This window comes from Myotis yumanensis, unplaced genomic scaffold (assembly GCF_028538775.1).
Source record: "Myotis yumanensis isolate MYYU_CA2020_CCGP unplaced genomic scaffold, mMyoYum1.0.hap1 SCAF_13, whole genome shotgun sequence".
Lineage (NCBI taxonomy): Eukaryota > Metazoa > Chordata > Mammalia > Chiroptera > Vespertilionidae > Myotis > Myotis yumanensis.
The window spans coordinates 22771252-22784469 of NW_027223764.1; the positions used below are offsets into that span (position 1 = coordinate 22771252).

A 13218-nucleotide genomic window follows, 5' to 3' on the forward strand; every position below is an offset into this window, starting at 1 on the left:
AGTGGAGCACTGGCCACCTTTGAGAAATAACTCATGGTCATAAAGTTCAAGTCTCAAATTCTAGTTCATTGATTACTTACTACACCTGTCATCCTCCTTTACCCCTTCCCATTCCAAAGAAGAAAAAAATCTAGCATTTTCTAAAGCAGTGGTTCTCAACCTTCCTAATGCTGCGACCCTTTAATACAGTTCCTCATGTTGTGGTAACCCCCAACCATAAAATTATTTTTGTTGCTACTTCATAACTGTAATTTTGCTACTGTTATGAATCGTAATGTAAATATCTGATATGCTACATGTGTTTTCCGATGGTCGAGAACCACAGGTTGAGAACCGCTGTTAGAGCTGCTAGCAAATAAAATATTTCACTGGCGCCCTAGCTGGTTTGGCTCAGTGGATAGAGCGTCTGACGCCTGTGGACTGAAGGGTCCCAGGTTCGATTCCGGTCAAGGGCACATGCCTGGGTTGCGGGCTCGATCCCCATTAGGGGACGTGCAGGAGGCAGCCAATCAATGATTCTCTCTCATCATTGATGTTTCTATCTCTCTTTCTCTCTCCCTTCCTCTCTGAAATCAATAAAGATGTATTTAAAAAAAATTTTTTTTTAAATATTTCACTGGCAACAGCACTGTCGGTTTTCCATAGGATATCAAACAATGCATAAAGTGATCCCTGAAGTTCCTTCTACTTTAAACATTTTTTACTTTACAGTAAAACACAACTTTCCCCAAATAAAAAACTTTTAGTCAATAATTCTATGCCAAACAAAGTGTGAGGTTTAAGTAACAGAATATATAGCAAGTCCTTGAATAAGATCGTTTCATTATAACATTGATGAGATGCCAAGATACTGTAGGAACTTAACTCTTGTTTATATCAATTAGCCTACAGTAATATTGGTTTTGTTATGCATCGTTTCACTTAAAGTTTCGCAACCTATTGAAGATGTTAAGTGAGGACTTACTGTACAAATGCTGCTTTCTAAGTTGTGACAAATGTACTACAGTAATATGATGTTGACAATAAGGGAAAGGGTGAGCAGTATGGGGGAACTCTCTGTATGTAATATCTGTGTAACTTTTCTGAAAATCTAAAACTATTATAAAATAAAAAATATTTTAAAAAATCTATGTCCATTTTGAATAATACAGAAAATTTCTACTGAACAAGTAACTCCAAGTTAATATTGGATGAATAGTCTGCTTTGCTTACTGGGGTATAATGTTAAAATATTAACACTTTAACATTTCAAAATGGTATGCTTGAGCTCTTAAAATTATCTTAGTCCCACAAAAATTGGAGTTTCCCCAAACCATTCTACTGTATTTATATTCATATTATCATATCTCTAACCATCCACCTTAAAACCATGACTGAATTCCTTGAACCAATGCTGGACTTCACACGGTTTAATGTAGGTCCCTATTCCCTATAATGTTTTGTGATTGGTTGTTTTATTTATTATCATTATTTTTTTTTTAAAAAAAGAAAATACTGAATCTTGGGGAAGGAGTTGGGATGGGAGTCAGACACGGGGAAAATACATTTTTTTTAAGTTTTCATCTCCTCCTCACTGATGAGATGATGACAGTGGGGGTAGTAGTGCCTACCTAGCATTTCAAAACTTTTAAGTATAGACAGGAAAGGGCTAAGGATCAGAAGGAATGTTATTACTTCTAGGTCTCCCACTGTCAAATCACCATAAACACAGAGATGCCCCTGTGAAGGTGAGGCAAGCCCCCAAGAAGGAAAGAACTACAATTCACCTCATCTTGAAGGGAGAGGAAGCAGGAGATCATGACAGTGGTCCCATCCTGAACCAAATTCCTTTCTCTCCCGTAAGATTTCTGCCCCAGTCAATGAATCTCCTGCCAATGATGTATCTAACGGAACATAACTTTACAGTAATAGATATATTGTTGTAAAATGTTCCCCTTAACTAAGGTAAAACAAACCTGAGCTATTCTTTAGAAGTATTTCTGTTACAGGAAAGAGAGGAAGCAGGAAGAAGGAAAAGATGGAAGATAATCAGGTGGGAGAGAAAAGAGCCCCAGGTGAACAGCAGTTGTTATGGAATGTAAACCTGAACTGAAAACTAGGAATCCTGGTTTCCTGGTTTATAATCCCAGATCTGCCATTATTTGAGTAAACTACCTTATTTAGACAGTGAGCTTCCTCATCAAAAAATGAAGTTGGGGTAAGGGCTGCACCCAAGAATGAGAATACATCCTAGAACAAGATGTCCCCAAAGGAGGCCCTGGCTCAGAGCTTCCGAGTTGAGAATAACACCTGTGCACAGGAAGAAAAAAGCCTCTTAGGCTGCAGGAGCAAGGAAAATTTCTGATTATTCTGCCTGGGGATGCAAGACTGTTCAAAATTACTAGGTACAAATTATTACCTATAGAACAGTAGAGGGAGAGTCCATGCAAGTTGCCAAGTCAACACAATCTGAGTGGGGTTCTTTATACCAGGCTAGGTATTATAGATTCAGAGATGAATGTGATAGTCTCTGCCTTTAATGTGTTCAGAATCCAGTTAAGGTTTTGGTCAAACGCTAGGAGAAAAACTGTGCCTGTCTGACTCTCTCCTTTCCCATCAATGTTATATAAAGGAAGTAATGACACCTAGAATCTTTTTTTTTTAAATTTCTTTATTGGTTAAGGTATTACAAATGTGTCCTCATCCGCCCATTAACCCCCAACCTCCCCACCCCCCCACTCATGTTCTCATCCCCCTGTTGTCCATTTCCATTGGTTTGGCTTATATGCATGCATACAAGTCCTTTGGTTGGACACCTAGAATCTTCACAGACTGCAATTAAGAAAAATGAGGCTTAAAGAAATTAACTTCAGGGTACTAAGTTCTAACTTAGAACCCAGTGGTCTGATACACATCCGTGTGGCCACATGAATGTCAACTAGCTACATTAACTAAAATCCTATTAACCTAGAGGATAAAGAAAATTTTTAAAATTATAACAAAATTCCTGCCTACAGTTAACAATATGAAAGCCTCTTACAATAGATGTGCCTTATTATTCATTAATTGCAATGCATAATCCCCACTAGCCTGTACTCCACCTCCAAGTTAAAGATCATAACCATTGTCCAAACCATCGCTATTCCCAATGGGTGGTGTAGAGCAAGTACTCTGGGTACAATGGTTGAATTAGTGGTCCCCAAAGCCCCTCCCAGGTCTAACATTACCTGACACCTGACATCAAAACATGACCAATAAGCACATAAAGGCCACACAAGGTCACAAATATATACACTTAACTCATCTAGAGAGCTTTTAAAATACTGCCACTACAAGCTTTAAGTATATTTTTGCACCTACAGGCACAAATGCAGATCTTACTACTCTATATGTTTTGTCCTATGAGTAACACAAAATTAGGATTTCCCAATCTTGATTTAAACAATTTTATAACTTACTTGCAAATTTATACAAGCTGGGATAGTAAGGGATAATAAAATAGAAAAAAGAATAAGATACATTAATTACAATCAGAAAATTGTGACTGTATCTACAATGCACACCAATTGTATAATCCTCTAAAACTTGAGCTGTAGAATTTGTTTATTTCTGCTGTTTGTGAAGATCCCTGAAAAAGGAACAAAAACACAGGAGAGAGAACTCTGAAAGAGGGGGTTTTACAAATTGGGAATACTTTCCCATTTGCTTATAGATTAAAAAAAAAAAAAAAGCGGGTCAAAATCTGACTCAAGGGAGATTGCTTTTGCTCTTCACTGATGTGTATTAAGATGAGTACTTTTTGACTATTAACTTACCCCTGGCAAACCAACAAGGAAGGCCCCATTCTGAAATCTGGAGTGTCCAGGACCATAATTTAATTTCAAGAAAAGCAGGTCAAATGATATAAATAATACCGTAAAAACGTAAAATGAAGTTGCTGGAAAAAAGTGGAGGGCTATCTGACAGAGTAGAGAAGAGGGATTTTCTAGCTTAAACTGACATCGTAATTTGGCTTTAAATTCTAAACACCAAACTACATTTGAATAAAGGCCACTGGGGGAGAAACGGTTAAGCGCTGTGAAATACAACCTCTTCTAATTTCAAGAATTCCCAAACTATTTGAATGGATTTGATTCCACGTAGACAGCTTTGCAAAATGATTTCCCTTTCTCTATCACAATCACAACCCTACACACACTGCTCCCCTTCCCCCACATCCTTGTAGTACAATAAAAAAAAAAATTGGGGACGGAGTAGGCTGTCTGCTTTCCCCGAAGAGGCGAAGCTGTAGGTTGGGCACTACCAGGCTGGCGGGTCCCGAATACAAAACCAGGGATGAAAGGCAGGTGTCGAGAGCCTCCAGGCCACAGGGGAACAGAAAGGCGCGCTCCCCAGATCTCACGGGCGCAGACAGCACCACGCAGACCCAGTTCCTCTCCCCGCGGCGACAAATCAAAGCCAAGTCCGGGCGTCAGCGAGAGCCCGCGCCGCCCGGCCCCACCCGCCCCGAGCCCCGCGCCCCGCGCGGCCAGCGCTGTACCTGGCGAAGAAGTCGGCGAAGCCGCCGCTCCGTCGAGCCCGGGCCGAGGTCCCCGCGGGGCCCTGCTCCGCGGCGGACGAAGGCACCGGCGGCCCCGCCGGGGGCAGGTGGTCTCGGGCGCTCTGGCGGCGGCTCACCTCGAACGTGTTCCGAGAGTTCAAGTGGACGTCGGAGAAGCCGAAGCGCGGCTCCGCGCCGGCGCCCCCTCTAGTCCTCTCGGCCGGGGCGGCGGGGGACGCGCCTTCCTCGGGACCCCCCGCTCCGGCTCCCGGCGGCTCCCAGTCCTCGCTGCCGCTGCCAGCGCTGGCGGGGCTGTCCTCCGCGCCCTCCGCCGCCGCCAGGCAGCAGCTCCGCAGCGGGTCCTCGAGCGGAGCGGCCCAGTCGGACCGGCGGCCCGCAGCGTCCGCGCCCTCGTCGCCGGGCCCCTCCAGGCGGAGGCGGTGGTGGCGTGGCTCCCGACCGTCTGCGCGCGCCAGCCCGCGAGCCTCCTCCGGGTCGCGACAGTCCTGGCCCGGCAGAAAGCCCGAGTCCCCGTTGGTCATGCCTCCGTGCCGCGGCGCGCTGGCACCCGCCGCCTCCGCGCCTCGGTGCTTGGAGCCCGGGGCTGGGTGCGGGGCTGCCGAGGGCGCTGGAGCGCGGCACTGGCCGGCGGGGAGCGGACAGGAGCACAGCCCGGGCTCCAGCTGCCCCACGGCCGCCGCGAGGTAACGCCGAAAGAGCTGCTGAGGCGGCGTCTCCTCCTCCTCCTCCTCCTCCCCCTCCTCCGGCGGCTCCACAGCGCCGACGCCTCCGCCAAAGCCGCCCGTGGCCCGGATCATCTTCCCGTCCTGGCCCGCCGACTCGGGCGCCGGCACAGGGAGTAACTTGGGGTTTCTTCCCGAGCAGCCTCCGGCATCCTCCGGACCCAGCATCCGGGCCGGGTGAGCGCCGCCCGAGGAGGCGGCGGCGAAGTCCCCGGCGCAGGCTCGGCCCGGGTATAGCCCTCGGTGCCGGGGCCGCGGCGGCCGCCGCCGCAACCTTCCCAGACCCACCCCTCCCAGCCCGGGTTCGGGCAGTTGCGGGAGGGCGGGCCAGTGCCTGGGTTTGCGCACGCGCAAAAGCCGGACCGGTCAAGCCCGGACCCGGCGATTCCGCGAACCATAGAGACGCCAGCTAGAGAGGCCCTCTCCCTACCACTCCGGCGGCCAATCTGGGATCCGCCATCTGGATGGTGGAGGTTGGTTGGTCCCCTCCGAGTATGACAGTTCTTAGAGGAGCACGTGACGTACTTAATTGATAGGAGACTACGGGGTGTTAGATCCTTCCAGCTCTAATTACCCTTTTACATCCATCTTCTCCATCACCATTGCTACAATTTAGGGCTTCATCTCCTCACGTCAACACCCTCCCGTCTCCACTTCATCTTCCCAAATACTACTCAAGTTATCTTATCTAGCACCACACTTCATCGCATCGCTTTTCTTAAAGATTTCCTTTATCACTCAAGGAGGGAGAGGAAGTAGGCAGAGAGGGGCTATTGAAATAATTCCAGCACCCTGTGAAAACGGATTAAAATGGGGTGATAATCATTGAGTGGAAATGAGGTGTGTAAGAAGAGGAAGGAACCAGCAATTACTACAAAACCTTTTGAGATTGAAACTGATGTGGCTTGAAGAAATAGGGATTGGAAAAAGTTTATTAATAGAGGAACTATATCTGGTAAAGTAAAAGGCTGAGACTATCCAGCATCTAGTTAGAGGTCTAAACTTGAGCTAGAACTTAGATGGACATGCAAATTGAAGTCATCAGCATAATGAGTAATAGCATCTAGGAAGAAAGAATAAAGATGGAGGTACAGAAGTGACTCAAAAGTGTCAATTTCAGGATAAACAAAGAAGTTGTATTGCAAAGGATTAAAGAGGCACTACTTGTGGATAAAATGAAGCAGCAAATATAGACCACTCATTCTAAAAATATGTCAATGAAAGAGGGCAGAAATAGAATGCAGTAGTAGAGGGAGCAGCACTATCAATCTGTAAAAGATTTTCTTATAAATATACTAGAGGCCCAGTGCACGAAATTCGTGCACGGAGGCAGGGGTCCCTCAGCCTGGCCTTCAACGACTCCAGCATCCCTTGCCCCGGCCTCTGGCCAGAGGCCCCTCACCTCCCTCTGCACGGCTGAGGAGCGGATGCCAGGCTTGTGTTGCCTGGGTTATGCCACCAGCATCCTGCCCCGGGCACTATGGGTGCCGCCATCTTTGTCGTGGAGTGATGGTTAATTTGCATATTACTCTTTTATTAGATAGGATATACATATACACAAAAAGAGTGAATATAACCTATATATGACTGGTAATACTAGTCATATATAGGTTATATGACTAGTAACCCCAAGTTACTCCCTGTGCCGGCGCCCGAGTTGGCAGGCCAGGACGGGAAGATGATCCGGGCCACGGGCGGCTTTGGCGCCTCATATGCTTTTAATAAAAGTACGTCCAGTCACCTCAAGCTCAATATGTCCAAGTGTAAACTCACAAATGCCTCCTCCTGTGATGGGTTCACTCAGCGAGATAGACCACCGACTCAGAATTTAAATTTAAGAGCCTTTATTAAGCTGGCCAGCTGACTACAGCTACACCCTGCTGAAGAAGAGGCTGAACTGCAGTGCTGACTGCAAGAGTTACCTTTTATTATTAAATTTTGTGGAGGCCCAGAGAAAAATGTGTCTTTCAAATTCTGGGCCCCCCAATATGGAGGAAACTCTCTTTATACTTTTTCCAGTCCTTTGTCTCCCAAATTTGGAATGAGACTTCTGGGCCTTCTGAGAAAGAAGGCCTGCGTGCTGGGAAGGGGTCATGAGATCGTATCTCAAGGCCTGGCCTGATGTCAGTACCTTCCTATCTATGTGTTTTAGGAACAGACAGCACAGCATGACCCGTCTGGCCAAAGCACCAGATATGCAGCCCAGTATACTCTGAATCTGCTCCTATTGAAGCATTCCATATATCACTGAATGACAGTATTATATCATCTTATCTCATTAGCCAAGTGTAGTGGATTGAATTGTGTCCCTCAAAAAGATATGTGCAAGTTGTAAGGGTTCTTCAGATGTAATTATGGTAAGTATCTCAAAATGAGATAATCCTGGATTGGACATCCTCCCTCTCCTCATAGAGCTAATAATTAGGTGCCCTCATCTAAGACAGGCACAGGGAAATTCCATGTGAAGATAGGAGCAGAGATGAAAGTGATGCATCTACAAGCCAAGGAACACAAAAAAATTGCTGACAGATACCATAAGTTAGGAGAGAGACATGAAATAAATTCTCCTTAGAGCCTTCGGAAAAAGGCAATCCTACCAACACCTTGCTTTCAGATTTCTAGTCTCCAAAACTGTGAGAGAACAACTTTTTGTTGTTTTAAGCTACCAAGTTGTGGTAATTTGTTATCACAGCCGTAGGAAACTAACACACCAAGTAATTATTGAAGTCTGCTTTATCCCTATCTTTATTTTTAATCATATAATACTGTGTTATCGGCTATGCTAACCATTTTTTACATTAGATCCTCTGAAATAACTGAAAGATGCTTACAGACTTTCAGCTGCAAGATGAATAAGGGCTGAGGATCTAATGCAAATGTCTTTTAAATTTCCACCCACCCAGACTAATTTACCATAATCTCATTCCCAGGTGACAGAATTAACCTCCAGTCGCTCTCTGCACATTCATCAGGGGCCACATCCAAATAATTCTCCATGCTGCAGCCAAAGTACTTTTTTACAAACACAAATCTGATCATGTCAGTGCCCTGCTTTTTTAGCCATCATCGTATTAACCTTTCACCCTTTTAAAAGAAACACTTTTTCCTTAGTTTTCCATTACTCTATTGTTTCCTTTTTTTTCTTCTGCATTTTTGGCTGTTTCTTCTAAGTACTCTTTGGGAGGGTTCTTCCTTAATCAAAATGTAATGGCTTCCTATTTTCTTAACGCTAGAGACAAAATCTTTTTTCATGACCTATTAAGCTCTTCATGGTCTATTTGTCTAGTCTCCTCTCCCACTTTTCTCCCGGACGCCCTGAATTTCAGTTACATTGGCATTCTTTTTATTCTAGCTGCTACAAAGCTCTTTCTCCAAGATTGTATAGCTAGAATGTTTCCCAAGACGATCTGGGTCTTTGTTGTATACATCTCCAGCCTCATCTCACATTTATCTTCTCATCATGTTTCAGACACATGGCCCTTTTCTCTGTTTCTGAATTGTGTGCTAAGTAAGCCCTTTCTCCCTAAGGATCTTTGTGCATGAGAGGACTTTTCCCCACCTTGCCAATCTATTTTCTTCTACTCTCACTTCAGGACTCAGTTTATTTTTTTTTAAAGAAGAGAGGGAGAAAGATGGTGAGTGGGGGGGAGGGAGAGAAACATCAATTTGTTGTTCCACTTACTTATACATTCATTGGTTGATTCTTTTTTTTTTTTTTTTATATTTTATTGATTTTTCAAAGAGAGGAAGGGAGAGAGACAGAGAGTTAGAAACATCGATCAGCTGCCTCCTGCACACCCCCCACTGGGGATGTGCCCGCAACCCAGGCACATGCCCCTGACCGGAATTGAACCCGGGACCCTCCAGTCCGGAGGCCGACGCTCTATCCACTGAGCCAAACCGGTTTCGGCGGTTCTTGTGTGAGTCCTGCCTGGGATCAAACCAGCAACCTTGGCGTATTGGGACAACACTCTAACCCAGCGGTTGCCAACCGGTGGTCCGTGAGTTCCAAAAGTAACCAACTGAGCTACCCAGTCAGGGCAGGACTCAGTTTTAATGTCAGCTTCTCAGAGAAGCCTTCTTTGACCTCTCCTCCAATTGCTTAGATTTGTTATGTTTTTATAACACACTTTTTCTTTGTAATCAGTATTACAGCTACAATTTTGTTTTTTGGGGGCTAGTATTTGTACATACACACACACACACACACACACACACACACACACTACAATGCAAGCTCTACAAGGAGAAGGAGTATGTCTGTTTTGTTCATCTTTTTAGCAATAGTATCTAGCACACTGCCAAGCACATAGTAACTGTTCAATAAACAGTTATTATAGAAATATATGAATAAGCAGATGTGTCTATCAAAATAAAATGTGTCTATTAGAATAAAACTATCAAAATATTTGTCTAGTCCCCAGGAAACTCACAACTCAACAGATTAAGCATATCTGTAATCCTCAAGACCATGATTCAGGAACTGCCTGATGCTGATTTCTATTTATACTCTTGGATACATGCAATTTCATCTTTTATAGATGAATGTTTACCCAAATGATTTGTTTTGTGTGAGTATGCACTACTGAAACCTAAAATAACCATGGGTTATCCTCTTATACACTGATCTGAAAGCTGTGAGTCTTTGTTGATGAACTGATTAAACAAAAATGTGATAAGTATGTTCATTTGAAAATTGGTTAACAGGACATAGAATCTGGTATCAAAATCCAAATTAAAATTCTGCAAAGCAATGGGAATGAACAATCTTCTGTGGGACCATGCGCCTTGTATTGCTACTGAATTCATCTTCAACTTCCACAAATGGTTTAAAAATTCCATGCATGCCTGATAAAGCCTTAGCTGGTAAAAGAGGATGACTAGGACTAAGGTTGTGGATTATAGTTAGATTACAAGTATTGAAAGGATGAATATTGCAGATTAACTCAAAAGGATGAGATATATGTTGGAAATGAATGATATAAGATCACAGAGCAGCTGCTGTTTGGTGAGCCACAGGGAGACAGCCACAAACCAAATTTGGGCATCGTCCCATGCACCAAAAGATTACTGGTTCGATTTGATTCCCATTCAGGGTACAGGGGTTCCAGCACCTGCCCAGGTTTCAGGCTGGATCTCCAGTAGGGGGTACGCATGAGGCAGCCAATGTTCCTTCCACCCTCATATTTTTTTAATATATATTTTATTGATTTTTTTTTTTTTTACAGAGAGGAAGGGAGAGGGATAGAGAGTTAGAAACATCGATCAGCTGCCTCCTGCACACCTCCTACTGGGGATGTGCCCGCAACCAAGGTACATGCCCTTGACTGGAATCGAACCTGGGACCTTTCGGTCCGCAGGCTGACGCTCTATCCACTGAGCCAAACCAGTCAGGGCCCACCCTCATATTTTAATTTGAACTGGGCTCTGTAAATTATGCAGCTGATCCTGAATGACCTTGACACTTTTGTAACATGTCCCTCAATTTAGGTTGGGCTAATTGCTTCCTCATCATTAAATTCAGGTATTACATTTTTGGTAAGAACACCACAAAAGTGACATTGTGTCCTCAGTGCATTTTATCAGGAAGCTCATGATGTTCGTTTATTCCAATCCTGGTGATACTAACTTTAATAACTTAGTCAAAATAATGTCTGTCAGGTTTCTGCACTGTAAGTTACTATTTTGTCCTTTGATACATATTTTCAAATTGCTCTCCAGGAAAACTGTGCAATTTTACATTTCCCATCTGCCCATCTGAACTCCCCCCTCCTCCACCTGGCTTCCATATTACATAACCATTTATATTTCTTTTCTCTTTTTTTGCCATTTATATTTCTTTTGAGAATATGTATAAAATTTCTTTGGCTCAACCTGCTTCTAGTCACCTTAATGACTAGATAATCCTAAGAAATATTTGTGAATTGAAAGTGTACAACTATAGGCTAAGAGATCATTTTACAGTACTTTATTATTTTTTTAAATATATTTTATTGATTTTTTTACAGAGAGGAAGGGAGAGGGATAGAGAGTTAGAAACATCGATGAGAGAGAAACACCAATCAGCTGCCTCCTGCACACTCCCCACTGGGGATGTGCCCGCAACCAAGGTACATGTCCTCGACCAGAATCGAACCTGGGACCCTTGAGTCCGCAGGCCGACGCTCTATCCACTGAGCCAAACTGGTTAGGGCTACAGTACTTTAAATGTTTAGTAAAAGACAACAGAAATCTCCTTTAAAAGATGGCCATTATCTTTAGTATATAGCTGTGTACTGTGAATTCCTGAAGGGGATGTGATAAGCTGGATCTGGATCTAGGCTACTGGGGAAGAACAGAACCCTGGTGGCTTGCTCACAATGGGTTTGTGAACTATAAAAGGGGTAGAAAGAAAAAGTAATTGAAAAGAAGAATTCAGGATGCTCTGTTGAGGAGGACTGGGGATGTAGTAGAAAACCTCTGATGACTGCAGCTACTCTGGAGACCCAGTTGGCGTGACATAGTCAAATCAAATGCATGCATAACCTATGACCCAGCAATTCCACTCCTGGATATACCCTTCAAAGGAATTTCCTCACATCGATGTTTCTCTCTCTCCTTTCTCTCTCTCTAAAATCAATGAAAACATAACCACAAATAAGGATTTTTTAAAAAGTACATGTACAGAATCGAGACCAAGGTGGTGGCATAGGTAAACACCGGAGACTGCTGCCGCAAACAACCACTTCAAAAATACAACTAAAAGACGGAACAGACATCACCCAGAACCACAGGAAGGCTGGCTGAGGAGAGACTCTTCAACTAGAAAGAAAGAGAACAGCATTACGAGGCTCAGAGGAGGCGCAGTGTGGAAAATACAAAGGTACCGAGGTGTGCGCGCAAAGCGGGCTGGTGGCTGAGGGCGTGGTTGTCGTTTTCAATCAGGAGGGAGTCTCAGACTCTGAGCTCCAGATCCGGGCGAGTCTCTAGGGACTCAGACTCAAACGGGAGAGGTGGGATTGTCTGGCATCAGTTGGAATGTGAGGGCAGCTTTCTCTCCGAGGTTTGCAGCGATTGCTGGGACTCCGAGAAGCAGAGCCTCTGGGAACGGGACTGAGAAGAGCCATAACTGCTCCCTCCGCCCGCCCTGTTGAGCCCATGCGACCTGCCCCGCCCAAGCCCTGCGCAGAGCCATTTGCCGGATAGCCTCAGGCAAAGGCTAGATTAGCACCTCTCCAGAGGACAGAAGTTTTCCCGGCAGACACAGGTGATTCTCACAGCCAGTTGGCCTGGTGGTCAAATCCCTCTAGTATTAACTACAACAATCAAGGCTTAACTAGAACAAGACTGCGCACAAAGACCACAAGGGGGTGCACCAAGAAAGCATAAAAAATGCGGAGACAAAAAAAATGACAGAAATGGAGGATATAGAGCTAAAAACGCCATTTTGAGGGCTTGCAATAATGTGCTAGAAGCTGCCAATAAACTTGATGAGAGCCTCACAAAATCTAATGAGACCCTCACGAAATCTAATAAGACCCTCGATGCTGTAATAAAGAACCAACTAGAAATTAAGCATACACTGACTGAAATAAAAAATATTATACAGACACCCAATAGCAGACCAGAGGAGCGCAAGAATCAAGTCAAAGATTTGAAATGCGAAGAAGCAAAAAACACCCAACCAGAAAAGCAAAATGAAAAAAGAATCCGAAAATACGAAGATAGTGTAAGGAGCCTCTGGGACAGCTTCAAGCGTACAAACATCAGAATTATAGGGGTGCCAGAAGATGAGAGACAGCAAGATATTGAAAACCTATTTGAAGAAATAATGGCAGAAAACTTCCCCTACCTGGTGAAAGAAATGGACTTACAGGTCCAAGAAGCGAAGAGAACCCCAAACAAAAGGAATCCAAAGAGGACCACACCAAGACACATCATAATTAAAATGCCAAGAGCAAAAGACAAAGAGAGTAT

The 13218-nt window shown here is 44.3% G+C and overlaps 1 protein-coding gene across 2 annotated transcripts in view; it reads right to left on the bottom strand.

The window, feature by feature from the left end:
• TBC1D12 (TBC1 domain family member 12) overlaps positions 1-13218 on the bottom strand; it is a 90620-nt gene that overhangs the window by 68047 nt on the left and 9355 nt on the right. Inside the window, exon 1 of one of the 2 annotated variants that reach the window (XM_070432667.1) lies at positions 4520-5524. The exons of the other annotated variant lie outside the window; for it this stretch is intronic. Coding sequence (XP_070288768.1) covers positions 4520-5430 — 911 coding nt within the window. The 5' untranslated portion in view covers positions 5431-5524. Of the gene's footprint in view, positions 1-4519; positions 5525-13218 lie in introns of those variants that run through there. 2 annotated transcript variants of the gene reach the window in all.